Raw genomic sequence first — 15,024 nt, 5'->3', positions numbered from 1 at the left:
GGTGGTATGAGCATAGGATGTGTGTGTGGTGTGTGGTGTGTGTAGGGTGTGTGTGTGGTGTGGGGTGTGTGGTGTGGGGTGTGTGGTGTGTGTAGGGTGTGTATGTGTATGGGGGAGGGAGGCACCCTTTCCACCTGGGTCCAAGAGGCTGGGCCTGGGGAAGAAGCTTCTTTTTATTTACTTAGAGACTTTATTTGTATTTTTCAGGCTGGGGTGTAGTAGTATGAGCATAGGGTGTGTGTGTGTGTGTGTGTGTGTGTGTGTGTGGTGTGGGGTGTGTGGGGTGTGTGTGTATGTGTAGTGGTATGAGCATAGGGGGTGGGTGTGTGTGTGTGTGTGTGTGGTGTGGGTGTGTGTGTATGTGTATGGGGGAGGGAGGCACCCTTTCCACCTGGGTCCAAGAGACTGGGCCTGGGGAAGAAGTTTCTTTTTATCTACTTAGAGACTTTGTTTTATTTGTATTTTTTTGAGACAGGGTCCTACTCTGTCACCCAGGCTGGGGTGTGGTGGTGTGAGCATAGCTCACTGCAGCCTTGGCCTCCCAGGCTTAAGCGATCCTCCCACCTCAGCCTTCTGAGTAGCTGGGACTGTAGGCCTGCGTCACCATACCGACCTAGTGTTTTTTTGTTTGGTTGGTTTAATTTTTTTTGATGCAGATGGAGTTTTGCTGCATTGCCCAGACTAGTCTCAAACTCCTCAGCTCATGTGATTCTCCCACCTCGGTTTCCCGACATTCTGGGATCACGGGCATGAGCCACTGCTGCCTCCCTGTTTTATTAACTGCTGAAAGACCTAGATAAAGTCTGAAAAGACTTACTATCAGAGCACCATCCTGATATGATTCCCTCTGACTCAAGGGAGGGAGAGGGGAGCTTTTTCTTCAGGCCTGGGTGGCAGTAGCCCAGGTTCTCCAGGCGCCATTTGCCCCAGGCCAAATCACTCGGGATCTTGGATGCAGCTGTCTTTCGGGGTAACCCAAAGGGACCAGATCCTCCCGGGCAGTAGGCTTCTGGGCTGTCCTCTCCTCCTACATCAGCTCAGTAAGATCCTTTTGAAGGGATGCTGTTTCCGAGGCCCCAAAAGCCCAGGCTCATCCCTGAGATGCAGAGGGTGGGCTGGGCTCAGGCAGTGCTCCAGCATCTCCTGGCCGGTGACCCCGGAGAGTCCTTGAGAGTCACTGAGAGATATGGCTGCCCTGCGTTCTCAAGAGGGGCTCTGGGTCATTCCCCACACTCACCTGCCCCCACCCACCCTCACCTGGCCCCCAACCTGACCTACCCCCACATCTGTACCAGCCCCTTTACCTTCACCTGCCCTACCCACCCTCACCTCCCCTGTACCCTCACCTCACCCACTCACCCACCCCTGCACCCGCACCTGTCCCCCACCTTCACCTAACCCCCACCCTCACCTGGCCTTTCCCTCACCTGGCCTCCCCCTCACCTGGCCTCCCCCCTCACCTGGCCTCCCCCCTCACCTGGCCTCCCCCCTCACCTGGCCTCCTGCCCTTGGGGAAGGGGTTGTAAGGGGTGGCCCCCACACTGGCTGTCTTGGTGCCCTGCAGAGAAAACAGGACATGAGGGCCGCAGTCCAAAAGCTTGCGTCCTAGCAGGTGGAGAAGACAGGGATGTGTTGGGAAGGGCCCTGTGGTCCTGGGTGCCTTCTTGGCCATCAGCAGAGCCTTCATGGGAGCGCCAGGCTAGTGGCACACAGCTGGGTCCCCCGGTGGGTTGGCTGATGAGGCCTCAAGTCCGAGGCGGCAAGAGCTCTTCCAGAGGCCGTTGTCCGAATCGCTCCGGCATACTCGGGCGGGCATGTAGTTAGGAGCTGATTGAAGAGGAGAGACCCGCACACCAGTACTGGGATTTGACTTTCAGGCTAAACTCGAGAATCGTGGCCTCTGCTCTCCTGCCAGAGCTCTCCAGCCAGCGCCCGGGGGTCTCCGCAAGTGCCCGGGGGTCTCCAGCCAGTGCCCGGGGGTCTCCAGCCAGTGCCCAGGGGTCTCCACCAGTGCCGGGGAGTCTCCGCCAGTGCCCAGGGGTCTCCACCAGTGCCCGGGGGTCTCCACCAGTGCCCGGGGGTCTCCAGCCAGTGCCCAGGGGTCTCCACCGGTGCCCGGGGGTCTCCAGTCAGTGCCCGGGGGTCTCCGCCAGTGCCCGGGGGTCTCCAGCCAGTGCCCGGGGGTCTCTGCCAGTGCCTGGGGGTCTCCAGCCAGTGCCCGGGGGGTCTCCAGCCAGTGCTCAGGAGTCTTGGTTTCTTTGTCTTACAGCCCTTTGTTTTGACCTCTCTGAGCCAAGGCCAAAACCCAGACAGGCAGCCCCACGACCTCAGCATCGACATCTACAGCCGGACGCTGTTCTGGACGTGCGAGGCCACCAATACCATCAACGTCCACAGGCTGAGCGGGGAAGCCATGGGGGTGGTGCTGCGTGGGGACCGCGACAAGCCCAGGGCCATCGTCGTCAATGCGGAGCGAGGGTAGGAGGCCAATGGGTGGGTGGGGGTGCTGCCCCCCAGGCATGCCCGCCGTGTCTTCCGCCGAATGCCAGCCTCTCACAGGCTGGGGTGATTTTCCACCCCGGTGATCCAATGGTTGGCTTTCCGGGATCCCAAAAGCAAACACAGGCTCTTTCACGGGCACTCCAGGGAAGCAGAAAGCCCTGAGGGCTAAAAGGGAAGGGGTAGCGCTGCTGAGAGGTCACAGGGCAGCGCTGGCCAATGGGAGTTGCAGTTGGTAGGTTTTGTACCATCCCTGTTAAACTTGAACCCTGTGCAGAAATCCCTTCCACGGCATGGGGGCTGCCCGTTGACTCGCTCCTGTTCCACTGCAGGGAGCTCCTGGGCTTCTTCCTCCCGGAGGCCCCCGATGCTCCCACCTGTTGATCGTCAGAGCTTCTTGTTGGTGGGAAGGCACCCAGGACCTGAAGGTCTCCAGAGGGAATAGCCAGGGAAAGAGGGAGACCGAAACCCACGTGACATGAAACTCAGGCTCCAAACTGAGCATGGCGGACAGGAGCACGATGGCCTTCCTCCAATAGCTGGGGGGCTGGCATGAAGACAGGAGCTACAGCCAGCGCAGGTCCTGGGCCAGGAGCCCAGCGTTTGAGCCCTGACTCTGCCACTTACTGCCCACGTGACCTCAGGCGAGTGGCATAACCTCTTGGAGACTCAGTTTCCTCATTGGTAGGAATGGCGGCCACGGTGGTGCAGCCTCTGCAGCACACGGTGGGGTCAGTGGGTGGGAGCCCCAGGTCTGTAAGGTGGCTATGCAGGAGCCAGCTGAGCTGGTCTCCCAATGGCCAGGGCTCCAGGGTCCTTAGCAGCTGTGGGGGCCTGCATCTGTCTCCCGTGGCTGCTGTCAGAAATTACCAGAAGCTAAGTGGCTGAGAGTAATGGACACTTGTTCTCTCATAGTTCCTGAGGCCAGAAGCCTGAGATCAAGGTGTGGCAGGGCCCTGCGCCCTCTGAAGGCTCTGAGGGAACCTTTGGGTTTCTGGTGGCTCCAGGCATCCCTTGACTTGTGGTCATGTCACTCCAGTCTCTCTGACGGCACATTGCGTGCCCTCTTCTGTGTCACTTAAGGACACTTCATTTGGCTTTAGGGCCCACCCTCACCCATTGTGGTCGTATCTTGATCCTTCGTGACATTTGTGAAGACCCTGTTTCCAAATAAGCTCACATTCCGAGGTTCTGAGGTGGACGTGAATTTGGGGAGCACTGTTCAACTAGTACAGAATGTGACCTGTCAGCCTCGGGCAGCCCTGAGAGGCAGGGCCTTGCCACAGCCCAGCTGGGTGCCCTGAGCTCCGCGCTGGCCGAGGAGACGCCGTCCCTGCACCCATCCTTCACCTGGCACCCTCCCGCAGGTACCTGTACTTCACCAACATGCAGGACCGGGCAGCCAAGATCGAACGCGCAGCCCTGGACGGCACTGAGCGCGAGGTCCTCTTCACCACCGGCCTCATCCGCCCCGTGGCCCTGGTGGTGGACAATACACTAGGCAAGCTGTTCTGGGTGGACGCGGACCTGAAGCGCATTGAGAGCTGCGACCTGTCAGGTATGCGCCCCGGTGCCTGCCCTGCCGCAGACACCCTGCCTGCCTTGTCGTCAGTAATGGCAGCAGCTGCCAGATTGTCCGGGACCTGCCGTGAGCCCAGCTCCGCACCGGGAACTTTGCATGTAGCATGTTTAGTCCTCACGCTGACAACTCCAGGCTGGGGTTCCGAGTGAGCCCCACTGGGTAGAGGCAGAAGATGAAGCTCAGAGAGGGTGAGCCAGCTGCTTGGGGCCCCACAGCCGGGGATGGAGCAGGACTTCAGCCTAGCCTCTGCCCCTGGCACCTGCACAAGCAGCTGCTCTGCTCTGGGCTGTGTTAGGCTGTGAGGACTGGAGAGAAATGAGAGTTGGTGCTTAGAGAGGGGGCGCAGGTCCCCGTGGCTTTTCCTCTTACGATGGGGTGGGTGGGGGAGGGGAGGGGCCATGCTTGCAGGGGCCAGTGACCAAGGCCTGCTGTTGGAACTGATGGCCTTCCTTCGGAACCCGGCCCAGGTGGGAGCAGGGCTTTCCGAGGGCTTGGCTTGGGTTGGCCTGCTTCCAGGGACTCTGCTGCAGCTCCCATCCCTGCCCAGAGCACGAAATCCCCCCGGCTCCCTGGCAGCCCTGTCAACCTCTGTCCTCCCAAGCTGAGTGTGGGGCGAGCTCTGGAGGTGAGCACCGCTCAGGGGGGCCCTGTGCTGCTTGCAGGGGCCAACCGCCTGACCCTGGAGGACGCCAACATCGTGCAGCCTCTGGGCCTGACCGTCCTTGGCAAGCACCTCTACTGGATCGACCGCCAGCAGCAGATGATCGAGCGTGTGGAGAAGACCACCGGGGACAAGCGGACTCGCGTCCAGGGCCGCGTCGCCCACCTCACTGGCATCCACGCGGTGGAGGAAGTCAGCCTGGAGGAGTTCTGTACGTGGGGACTGGCGGCGGGGTGGGGCAGGGTGGGCAGGGCGGCCTGTAACCCAGACCGCTAGAGGAGGCCGGAGGCCAGTGCAGGAGCCCGCGTGGCCTCAGCCGGGCGGTGGGCTCCGCCAGATGCCAATCGTTTCCCGCTGGGGTTCAGTGAGACATCCAAATGTCCTGAGGCCTCTGAGGTTGTTTTCTTTTGCTGCAGAACACATCACCACAAACAGCATTTTAAGACAATACCAACTCTTTTTTTCTTTTTTTTTTTTTTGAGTCAGGATCTCGCTCTGTTGCCCAGGCTGGAGCGCCATGGCGTAAACACAGTTCACTGCAGCCTCGACCTCTGGGCTTAATTAAGCGACCCTCCTGCCTTAGCCTCCCAGGTAGCTGCGACTACAGGTGCGCACCACCACACCTGGCTAATGTTTTTTGTAGAGACGGGGTTTCCCCATGTTTCCCAGGCTGGTCTGCAACTCCTGGGCTCAAGCAGTCTGCCTGCTGTGGCCTCCCAAAGTGCTAGGATGATAGGTGTGAGCCACTGGCCTGACAACACCCACGGATTGTCTCAGTTCTGTAAAGCAGAAGTCCAGGCACGGCGTGGCTCACCTGGGTTCTCTGCTCAGGGTCTCACAGGGCCGGAATCAACGTGTCAGCAATGCTGGGCCCTCAGCAGAGGCTCGGTGGAGAAACAGGCTTCCCTGCTCACTCAGCAGGTGGCATTTGTGGGATTGAGGTTCTGTTTTCTTTCCGGTTGTTGGTCGGGGACCACTCTCAGCTCCTAGAGACCACCCCAGGTCCTCGCCCCGTGGCCCCTTTGCCTCAGCAGTGGGGGCTCCCTGCGTCAGTCCCTCCTGCACCTTGAGTCTCTCAACTTGCTCCTCTCCCACCAGCTGGGGAGCCCGCTCTGCTTCTAAAGGCCCCTGTGATTCGGTTCAGCCACCTTTGGATTAGATTAGCCTCCCCTTTGATAGACTCCAAGTCAGCTGATTAATAACCTTAATCACATCCACAGAATCCCTTCTGCCACATAAGGTCATGACGCTGTGCTGGGACTGAGGTGGGAAATGAGGGGGGCATTTAGGATTCTTTCTGCCACTGCCTTGCTGTGCCCCAGGGCTTGGGGGAGGGAGCTGTGACCACAGTCCTTCCTCCCCTGCATGGTAACCATCTGAGAATGACTTGAGACCAGCCTGGGCAACATGGTGAGAACCCATCCCTTACAAAAAATGCCTCCCCCAGGCTGAGCTCCGTGGCTCACGCCTATAATCCCAGCACTTTGAGAGACCAAGGCGGGCTGATCATTTGAGGTTGGGAGTTCGAGACCAGCCTGGCCAACATAGTGAAATCCCGTCTCTACTAAAAGTACAAAAATTAGCTGGGTATGGTGGCAGGTGCCTGTATTCCCAGCTACTGGGGAGGCTGAGGTGGGAGAGTTACTTGAACCCAGGAGGTGGAAGTTGCAGTGAGCCGAGATTGCGCCACTGCACTCCAGCCTGGGCAACAATGTGAGACTCTGTCTCTCAAAAAAAAAAAAAAAAAAAAAAAAGGGCCGGGGGTGGTGGTGACAAAGGGACCCTATCTCAGAAAAACCAAGCACCTAATCCTTGAGACTGAGGAGGGACACTGTGAAGTGTTTCTGGGTGGGGCGGGGAGCAGAGTGTCTTCTGTCATTTCTTCCACCTGGGAGTGGCCAGCTCTCCCTCCAGGCTGCCTCCTCTTCTTCCCATTGTTGGGATGTTGGACACATTTGGTTAACTGGATAGAATAACACGAGTTCCCAGGGACTTGGTCCATTTGCTATTTTATTTTATTTTATTTATTTATTTTTTGAGACAGAGTTTCGCTTTTGTCACCCAGGCTGGAGTGCAGTGGCGCGATCTCGGCTCACTGCAACCTCTGCCTCCCAGGTTCAAGCGATTCTCCTATCTCAGCCTTCCAAGTAACTGGGATTATAGGCGCCCACCACCACACCAGGCTAATTTTTTGTATTTTTAGTAGAGACGGGTTTTCACCCATGTTGCCCAGGCTGATCTTGAACTCCTAGCCTCAGGTGATCCACCCGCCTCGGCCTCCCAAAGTGCTGGGATTATAGACGTGAACCACCGTGCCTGGCACCATTTGCTATTTTAATTCCCATGTGTGTTAGTGTCCCACGGCTGCAGTAACAAATGACCACAAACTGGATGGCTTAAAGCAACAGAAATGGATTCCCCCAATATGCTGGAGGCCAGAAGCCCGCAACCAAGCTGTTGGAAGGGCTGTGCTTCCTCTGCAGGCTCCAGGGAGAATCTGTTTGTTGGCCTTTCCAGTGCTGTGGGTGCAGGTGTTCCACGCTTGTGGATGCACCACGTCAACCTCTGCCCATCTTCGTGTGTCCATCTCCTTTGTGTCTGTGTCTTTACCTCTTCCTCATGGCTGTGTTGCCTCTTACAAGGACATTTGTCACTGGGTTTAGGGCCCACCCAAATCATCCAAGATGACCTCGTCTTGAGATCCTTAACCTGCAAAGACCCTTTTTCCAAAAAAAGGTTATGTTCGCAGATTCTACGCCTTAAGACATGGGTGTATCATTCTGGGGGGCACTATCCAACCCCTTATACAATGAAAGAAGGGAAGAGGGCCACGTGTGGTGGCTCACACCTGTAATCTCAGCACTGTAGGAGGCTGAAGTGGGAGGGTCACTTGAGCCCAGGAGTTTAAGAGCAGCCTAGGCAACATGATGAGACCCTGTTTCTACAAAAAGTAAAAAAAAAAAAAAAAAAAAAAAAGCCAGGTGTGGTGGCTTACGCCTGTAATCCCAGCACTTTGGGAGGCTGAGGCAGGCGGATCACATGGTCAGGAGTTCGAGACCAGCCTGACCAACATGGTGAAACCCCATCTCTACTAAAAATACAAAAATTAGCTGGGTGTGGTGGCGCATGCCTGTAATCCCAGCTACTCGGGAGGCTGAGGCCGGAGAATCGCTTGAACCCAGGAGGTGGAGGTTGCAGTGAGCCAAGATCATGCCACTGCACTCCAACCTGGGCAACAGCCAGACTCTGTCTCAAAAAAAAAAAAAAAAAAAAAAAAAAAGCCAGGCATGGTGGTGCATGCCTGTAGTCCCATCTACTCAGGAAGCTGAGGCAGGAGGGTGGTTTGACCCATAGAGATCAAGGCTACGGTGAGCCGTGATCGCACCACTGCCCTCCAGCCGGGGCGACAGAGTGAGGCCCTGTCTCAAAGTAAGTAGATGAGGAGGAGAGACAAATGGGCAGTTCAGAGTGATGGTCATGGGCACAGTAGGGACTGGTGCAGACAGGCTGGCTGTGATGTCAAGCAAGTTCTGTAACTGTCTCCAGCCTCCATTTGTGTGTCAATTTCCATGTCAGTAGGAAGACTCTGTAGGCTGCCAAGAGGAATAAGTGGGAGGATCCTCCCAGAGAGACGGGACCTGCGGGAGGATCAGTTCTCCTGAGTTCTCATTTGGCCCCTACCCTCCAGGCTGTGGTTCTGAGGTGAGAGGCAGAGCCTGACCTCCGTTTGCCTTGTTTTGTCCTTGCAGCAGCCCACCCATGTGCCCGTGACAATGGTGGCTGCTCCCACATCTGTATTGCCAAGGGTGATGGGACACCACGGTGCTCATGCCCGGTCCACCTCGTACTCCTGCAGAACCTGCTGACCTGTGGAGGTAGGTGTGACCTGGGTGCTCTGTTGGGGTGATGGATAGGTACCTGATTCTCTGCCTGCCAGGTTGCTGCCTGGCATCCTTTTAAAATCACAGTCCCTGTGGCATCCAGTTTCCAAAGCTGATTGTCTCTTCCTTTGTCCTCCTTTCTTTTCTAGTATGTGCATTCGGTGCTATGAATTTTCCTCTAAGTACTGCATTTCCTGCATCTCACAAATTTTGTTATATTTTCATTTTCAGGTAGTTTGAATATTTTTACACTTCTCCTGAGATGACATGTTTGGCTCATGTGTTATTTAGAAGTGTTGCTTAGTTTCTAAAGAGTTGGGGCTTTCCAGCTGTCTCTCTGCAACTGATTGCTAATTTAATTCCACTGTAGTCTGAGAGCTTATTTTGTATGATTTCTATTTTAAATGTGTTGGGTGTGGTGTTTTTGTTGTTTTTTTTGTGTGTGTGTTTGTTTTGTTTTGTTTTGTTTTTGATACAGTGTTTCACTCTGTCACCCAGACTGGAGTGCAATGGCACAATCTTGGCTCACCGCAACCACCGCCTCCCAGGTTCAAGTGATCCTCTTGCCTCAGCCTCCTAAGTAGCTGGGATTACAAGTGCACGCCACCATACCCAGCTAATTTTTGTATTTTTAGTAGAGACGGGGTTTCACCATGTTGGTCAGGCTGGTCTCAAACTCCTGACCTCGTGATCCACCCACCTCGGCCTCCCGAAGTGCTGGGATTACAGGCCTGAGCCACCGCGCCTGGCCATTAGGTGTGTTTTATCACCCAGCATCATGTGGTTTATCTTGGTGAATGTTCTCTGTACTCTTGAAAAGAATGTGGATTCTGCTGTTGTTCGGTGGAGTGTTCTAGAACCATCAATTAGATCCAGTTGATGGATAGTGCTCATCAGGTTGTCTGTATCCTTCCTTCCTCCTTCCTGAACACCTGCTCGTGCTGTCAGTTTTTGACAAGGGTGTGGAGTCTCCAACTCTAATGGTGGATTTGTTTATTTATCCTAGTAGCTCTATCTTTTTCTTTCCCTCTACCCTTGATCCTCTTTTCCCACTAGGGCTTCCTGGTGCTACTGGTGGGAGAGTGGGGTAGTGAAGAACATGGGCTTTAGGGCCAAAGAGGCCAGGGCTCTGTCAAATCCTGGCTCTGTCACTTCCCAGTTGAGTGACCCTGGCTGGTGCCTGACCCACTCTGAGCCTCCACTTCCTCTTCTGTGAAATTGAGAGCACTTAACCTGGCAGGCTGTCATGGGCATGAAGTAACAGGGCACTCCACCTGGGCCCTGACACGTGATGTACAGGAATGCCAGCTGCTATGCCGTGGGTGTGGCATTAGTAATAAAGTGACCATCTGAATCCTCACCACAGTGAAGCCTGTCCAGGGCTTTCTGTCCTATACCCCGTGCCTCCAGGTGGCCTTGGATCCTGTTGGTTCTGTGCTCTGCCCAGCTCCCCTTCTCCTGTGGGAGCTCCTGGAGGCTAAGCTTCATCCTACACACAGCAGACAGCAGCACACGCTGGCTCTGCACCTTTTTCTTTCTTTTTTTTGAGATGGAGTCTCACTTTTGTCACGCAGGCTGCAGTGCAATGGTGTGATCTTGGCTCACTGCAACCTCCACCTCCTGGGTTCAAGCGATTTTCCTGCCTTACCCTCCCAAGTAGCTGGGATTACAGGCTCCCGCCACCACACCTGACTAATTTTTGTATTTTCAGTAGAGATGGGATTTCACCATGTTGGCCAGGATGGTCTTGAACTCCTGACCTCAGGTGATCTGCCCACCTCGGCCTCCCAAAGTACTGGGATTACAGGCGTGAGCCACCACACCCAGAGTGCTGGTTCTTTTTAGCAGCTTGTCTTGTTCCTGGAGAGACTGGCCCCGGCCCAGGAGCTCAGGGAGTAGGACTGCGGGGTGCTGCCTCACACCTCGAATTTGGCTATAAGCAGAGGGGACAGTTTTGTGACTGTCCCCCTCCTGAGCTTCCTGGCAGCTTTTCCCCAAGTTACAGCCCAAAAGCTCAGGTGGATTTGCAACCCGAGGGTGTCTGTGCACCTCCCACTGATGCCCAAATTGCCCTGGCCAAGAGACGGGGCCTTCAGAACGCTGCACCAACTGCAGCCTTGGGCCTCCATGCCAGAGGCCATGCCCTTCCGTCCAACCACCCCTTGGCCCAGGCCGTGGCCCTCCTGGTTTGGGGACTCAAGGCCTCTTCCTCACGGCTCAAGAGACATATATTTACCACACAGGTGCTTGTCATTCTCTTGTGGCCTCTTTGGCCTCTTTGGGGAGATCACAGAAGGACAGGGGCTCACTGAGGTCTCAGACATGGACCCTTTGATAGTGGCAGGAGCCAGGCCGGGCAAGGGGCAGCCAGAGTCGCTTCAGCAGTGCCACCATCATCCCCATTCAGCCCTTCCCTGAGCCAGGCGCACCCCTGGCTCTGGCCGCAGTGTCCCAGTTAGAGCTCACAGGAGCTTGTGGTGCCCGGCGGCTGCTTCTGATTGAGAGTCGAGGTCGGAGGCTTTGGGAGGCTGAGAGGCTCTTGGTTTCACAGCTGCTGAGGGAGGCTTGGGCTCCATGTCGGGTCTGCCCCGTGCCACCCTCACCCTCCAGCCACCGGTCCCCCGTGTCTCCCATGGCCAGCCACAGCTTGCAGACATCTGTCATTGGCTCCTCTCAGCCGCCGTAGGCTGACTCTGGCGTGTCCTCCCGTGGCTGAGCCCAGCGGGGACAGCCGCTTCCTTTTATTTCCCGAGAGCTCTCATCTTTGATCAGGCCCCCTCCCCTATGCCAAAGTCCCTGTCACTCGGGTGAGCCCAGCAGTCATGGGGAAGGCCTGGGGGTTCCAAACATCCAAAGGCTTGCGTGCAGCGTGACAACTTGAAACCGATGCTTTTTTCCTTGATCAGATTTCAGCTTGTCGGGGGCTTTGCTTACCTTTCAATGAGGCCTGGGCCGATTTCCCTGCATCCCCTCCTGAGGCCGGCCTCTGTTTTCTGTGATTTTCTGCACAAAGTGGGAGGGAGGAGTCCTAGGAAATGAGGAGCCGCCTCGAAGCCAAGGGCTACTCTGACTTCTCTGTGCCAGTGCCCCCGCATTTGTGTGTCGCCAGCCCCTGGGACTCTGCTGTTCCCTGAGTGCTGCTGCATGCCCAGCCCACACTGAGGACGTGGAGCCCCGAGGGGCAGGATGGCCTCCATGGTCACCCGTAGGAAGTGGCCTCCACCCTCCGATGATCCTCTCTGTCCTCCCCTTCACCACCCTCCACCCTCTGATGCCCCTCTCCCTCCTCCGCTTCACCGCCCTCCCTGGGGATGTCCTCGGCCCTCCTGCCTGTGCCTTCTCCCGTCTTCTGCAGGCGCCTGGGACGTGCCGACTGGTCCTCTGCCAGCTCCCGCCTTGCTGTGGGCACACCGGCCACCACAGAGGCCTGACCCTGCTTCTGTAGCAGTCCCACACCCGTGGCAGGTGTGGCTGCTGACCACCTGCTTTCTGCCACTCTGGTCCCAAGGAGGGCGCAGTAGGCACTCAGGCGTGGCTAAGCAGATGCGTGTTGCGAGGGGGAGGAGGAGGGACTGCTCCAGTCCAGGCCGAATTTCCCACCTGGAGCATTTCTGCCGTATTTGGTGTAGCACCTGCTTCTTAAAGCTCTGATCCTCGTCAGCCCCCTTTACCTTCTGCACTGAAAATCAGACGGATGCATGTCTTCTTGCAGCGAATGTGTATTCTCCCCGCCTCTCTTCTGGGTTTGGGCTGGAGGTGGGGCGGCGCCCAGGAGCCGCAGCGATGGAGGATGTGCGGGTGCAGCACTCGGCACGGCAGGGATGCGGAGCCCTTGCTGAGTCCCTATAGACTTCTGCTTTGAAGCCCAGTTATGCTATTGCCTGGGTTCTGCTGGGCGGGGCTGCGTGTGATGCTCTCCTCTGTCCCTCCCCCAGAGCCGCCCACCTGCTCCCCAGACCAGTTTGCATGTGCTACGGGGGAGATCGACTGTATCCCCGGGGCCTGGCGCTGTGACGGCTTTCCCGAGTGCGACGACCAGAGCGACGAGGAGGGCTGCCCCGTGTGCTCCGCCGCCCAGTTCCCTTGCGCGCGGGGCCAGTGTGTGGACCTGCGCCTGCGCTGCGATGGCGAGGCCGACTGTCAGGACCGCTCCGACGAGGCGGACTGTGACGGTGAGGCCCTCCCCGAAAAGGCTCTGCCAAGACCCTGGCCCTGCCCTCCGGGATATGGAGCTTGGGGCTGCCTCTGGCCTCACAGTAGGGACTCTGAAAAACCTTTGCTTGCAGGGAGATCGCCAAGTCTGTCTCTTAGGCCCAACAAGGAAAACTCTGCAGTCCCACCCGTCCTGTCCCACCAGGTAGTGTGGCTTGAAGGCAGACTGTGAGGGGCTGTCTCACCTTCCTGCGTTAGGTCAGGAGTTTCACAGGAACCTGAGGCACATTCAGGGGTGGGCTGCAGAGGTCCATGGCTCACACCCTGGTAAATCCCTCCCAAAGGACAGCGCTTTCTCCACTGAGCAATCTGTGGGGTAGTGCTTAAGCCTGCGTGGTTTCAATCAACCTGAGAATCAGGAGTTATAAAGAGATTTGCTCAGGCATCCCGGGCCCTCTCAGACCAGCGGGATCTTCCTTTAGATCTTGATGGTGAAACAAATCTCTTCTGTGTCTCCTCTGAGTTTTCCTTTTTTTTTTTCTTTTTTTTCGAGACAGAATCTTGCTCTGTCACCCAGGCTGGAGTGTCCTGGTGTAATCTTGGCTCACTGCAACCTCTGCCTCCGGGATTCAAGTGATTCTCCTGCCTCAGCCTCCCCAGTAGCTGGGACTACAGGCATCTGCCACCATGCCCAGCTAATTTTTTTATTTTTAGTAGAGACGGGGTTTCACCATGTTGGCCAGTCTGGTCTCGAACTCCTGACCTCAGATGATCCACCCGCCTCGGCCTCCCAAAGTGCTGGGATGACAAGCGTGAGCCACTGTGCCTGGCCTGAGTTTTCCTTTTATGAATGACCTGCTTGGTTGGTTGCCTGCCATGTGTTGTCAGCACCACGGACCAGCCCAGGACTGCTGAGGAGCTTTGATGCCCTCCCTGTCCCAGAACCGCCGGCTCTGTTAGGTAATTCACATGCAGTCTGGCCACTGTCCTACGTCCTCATTCACAAAGAGCAGACATTTGTAGAAGACGAGGGCCTGGGAGTAACCTCCCTGCATGTTTTTCTGTAAAGGCACAGTGGTTAAGTCCTTCCAGCTCATTGACCATTGGATAATTTGATGGAGGCTGTAGACTAGGGGCTGGTAAACTAAGGGCCCAGGGGCCAAATCCAGCCTGCCACCTATTTTTATAAATGAAGTTTTCTTGGTGCACAGCCATGCCCATTCATTCATTTACACAATGTCTGTGGCTGCTTTCATGCCAAAAGCAGGAGAACTGAGTGGTTATACTGGAGACCTACAAGCCTTCAAAGCCCCAGACCTCACGTCTGGCCCTTGACAGAGGTTCCCCAGCCCTGCTGCGCACCCTGGCCCAGCTTGCAGGAACTGTGGTTAGAATTGTCCCTGTGTTTGTCCATTTTGCATTGCTATGAAGGAGACCTGAGGCCGGGTAGATGATGAAGGAAAGAGGCCTGTCTGGCTCATGGTTCGGCAGGTGGTACCAGTGTGGCACCCGCATCTGCTCAGCTTCTAGTGAAGTCTCAGGAAGCTTTGACTCATGGTGGAGGTCGAAGCGGGAGCGGGTGCATCACATGGTGAGAGAGGGAGCAGCAGAGAGAGAGAGATAAAACCTCTCCCTCTTGCCCTCACCTTGAGAGGAGATGCCAGGCTCCTTTAAATAACCGGCTCCTATGTGAACTCACAGTGAGAGCCCACTCGCTACTGTGGAGAAGGCACCAAGCCATTCGTCAGGCATCTGCTCCCACACACTGCCCACTAGGCCCTGCCTCCAACCTTGGGGTCACATTTTATGTTATGTTATGTTATGTTATGTTATGTTATGTTATGTTATGTTATGTTATGTTATGTTATGTTATGTTATGTTATTTGTTTGAGACAGAATCTCGCCCCGTTGCCCAGGCTGGAGTGCAGTGGCGCGATCTTGGCTCACTGCAACCTCCACCTCCTGGGTTCAAGCGATTCTTCTGCCTCAGCCTCCTGAGTAGCTGGGAGTACAGACGCCCGCCACCACGCCCGGCTAATTTTTGTATTTTCAATAGAGATGGGGTTTCACCATGTTGGCCAGGCTGGTCTCAAATTCCTGACCTTGTGATCCACCCGCCTCGGCCACTCAAAAGTGCTGGGATTACAGATGTGAGTCACTGCGCCCAGTGAGGATCACATTTCAGTTGAGATTTGAAGGAGCAGACATTGGAACCATCTCAGCCCCCTCGTCTCACTCTAGCTTATCCT

General features: G+C 56.1%; 2 protein-coding genes across 3 annotated transcripts in view; both read left to right on the top strand.

The window, feature by feature from the left end:
- The window catches only part of IGHMBP2 (immunoglobulin mu DNA binding protein 2), a 556,281-nt gene that overhangs the window by 39,542 nt on the left and 501,715 nt on the right, over window positions 1-15,024 (top strand). The gene's annotated exons all lie outside the window — the stretch shown is intronic.
- Window positions 1-15,024, top strand: part of LRP5 (LDL receptor related protein 5) — a 140,714-nt gene that overhangs the window by 111,949 nt on the left and 13,741 nt on the right. For both annotated transcript variants that reach the window (XM_050758106.1, XM_050758105.1), the window contains exons 14-18: window positions 2,270-2,478; window positions 3,867-4,057; window positions 4,744-4,953; window positions 8,492-8,617; window positions 12,559-12,795. In XM_050758106.1, the coding sequence (XP_050614063.1) occupies window positions 2,270-2,478; window positions 3,867-4,057; window positions 4,744-4,953; window positions 8,492-8,617; window positions 12,559-12,795 (973 nt within the window). The remainder of the gene's footprint in view (window positions 1-2,269; window positions 2,479-3,866; window positions 4,058-4,743; window positions 4,954-8,491; window positions 8,618-12,558; window positions 12,796-15,024) is intronic.

The sequence above is a fragment of the Macaca thibetana genome, chromosome 14 (genome assembly GCF_024542745.1).
Source record: "Macaca thibetana thibetana isolate TM-01 chromosome 14, ASM2454274v1, whole genome shotgun sequence".
Classification (NCBI taxonomy): domain Eukaryota; kingdom Metazoa; phylum Chordata; class Mammalia; order Primates; family Cercopithecidae; genus Macaca; species Macaca thibetana.
The sequence above is the reverse complement of the archived record's forward strand: the minus strand, read 5'-3'. Positions and strand labels throughout refer to the sequence as shown.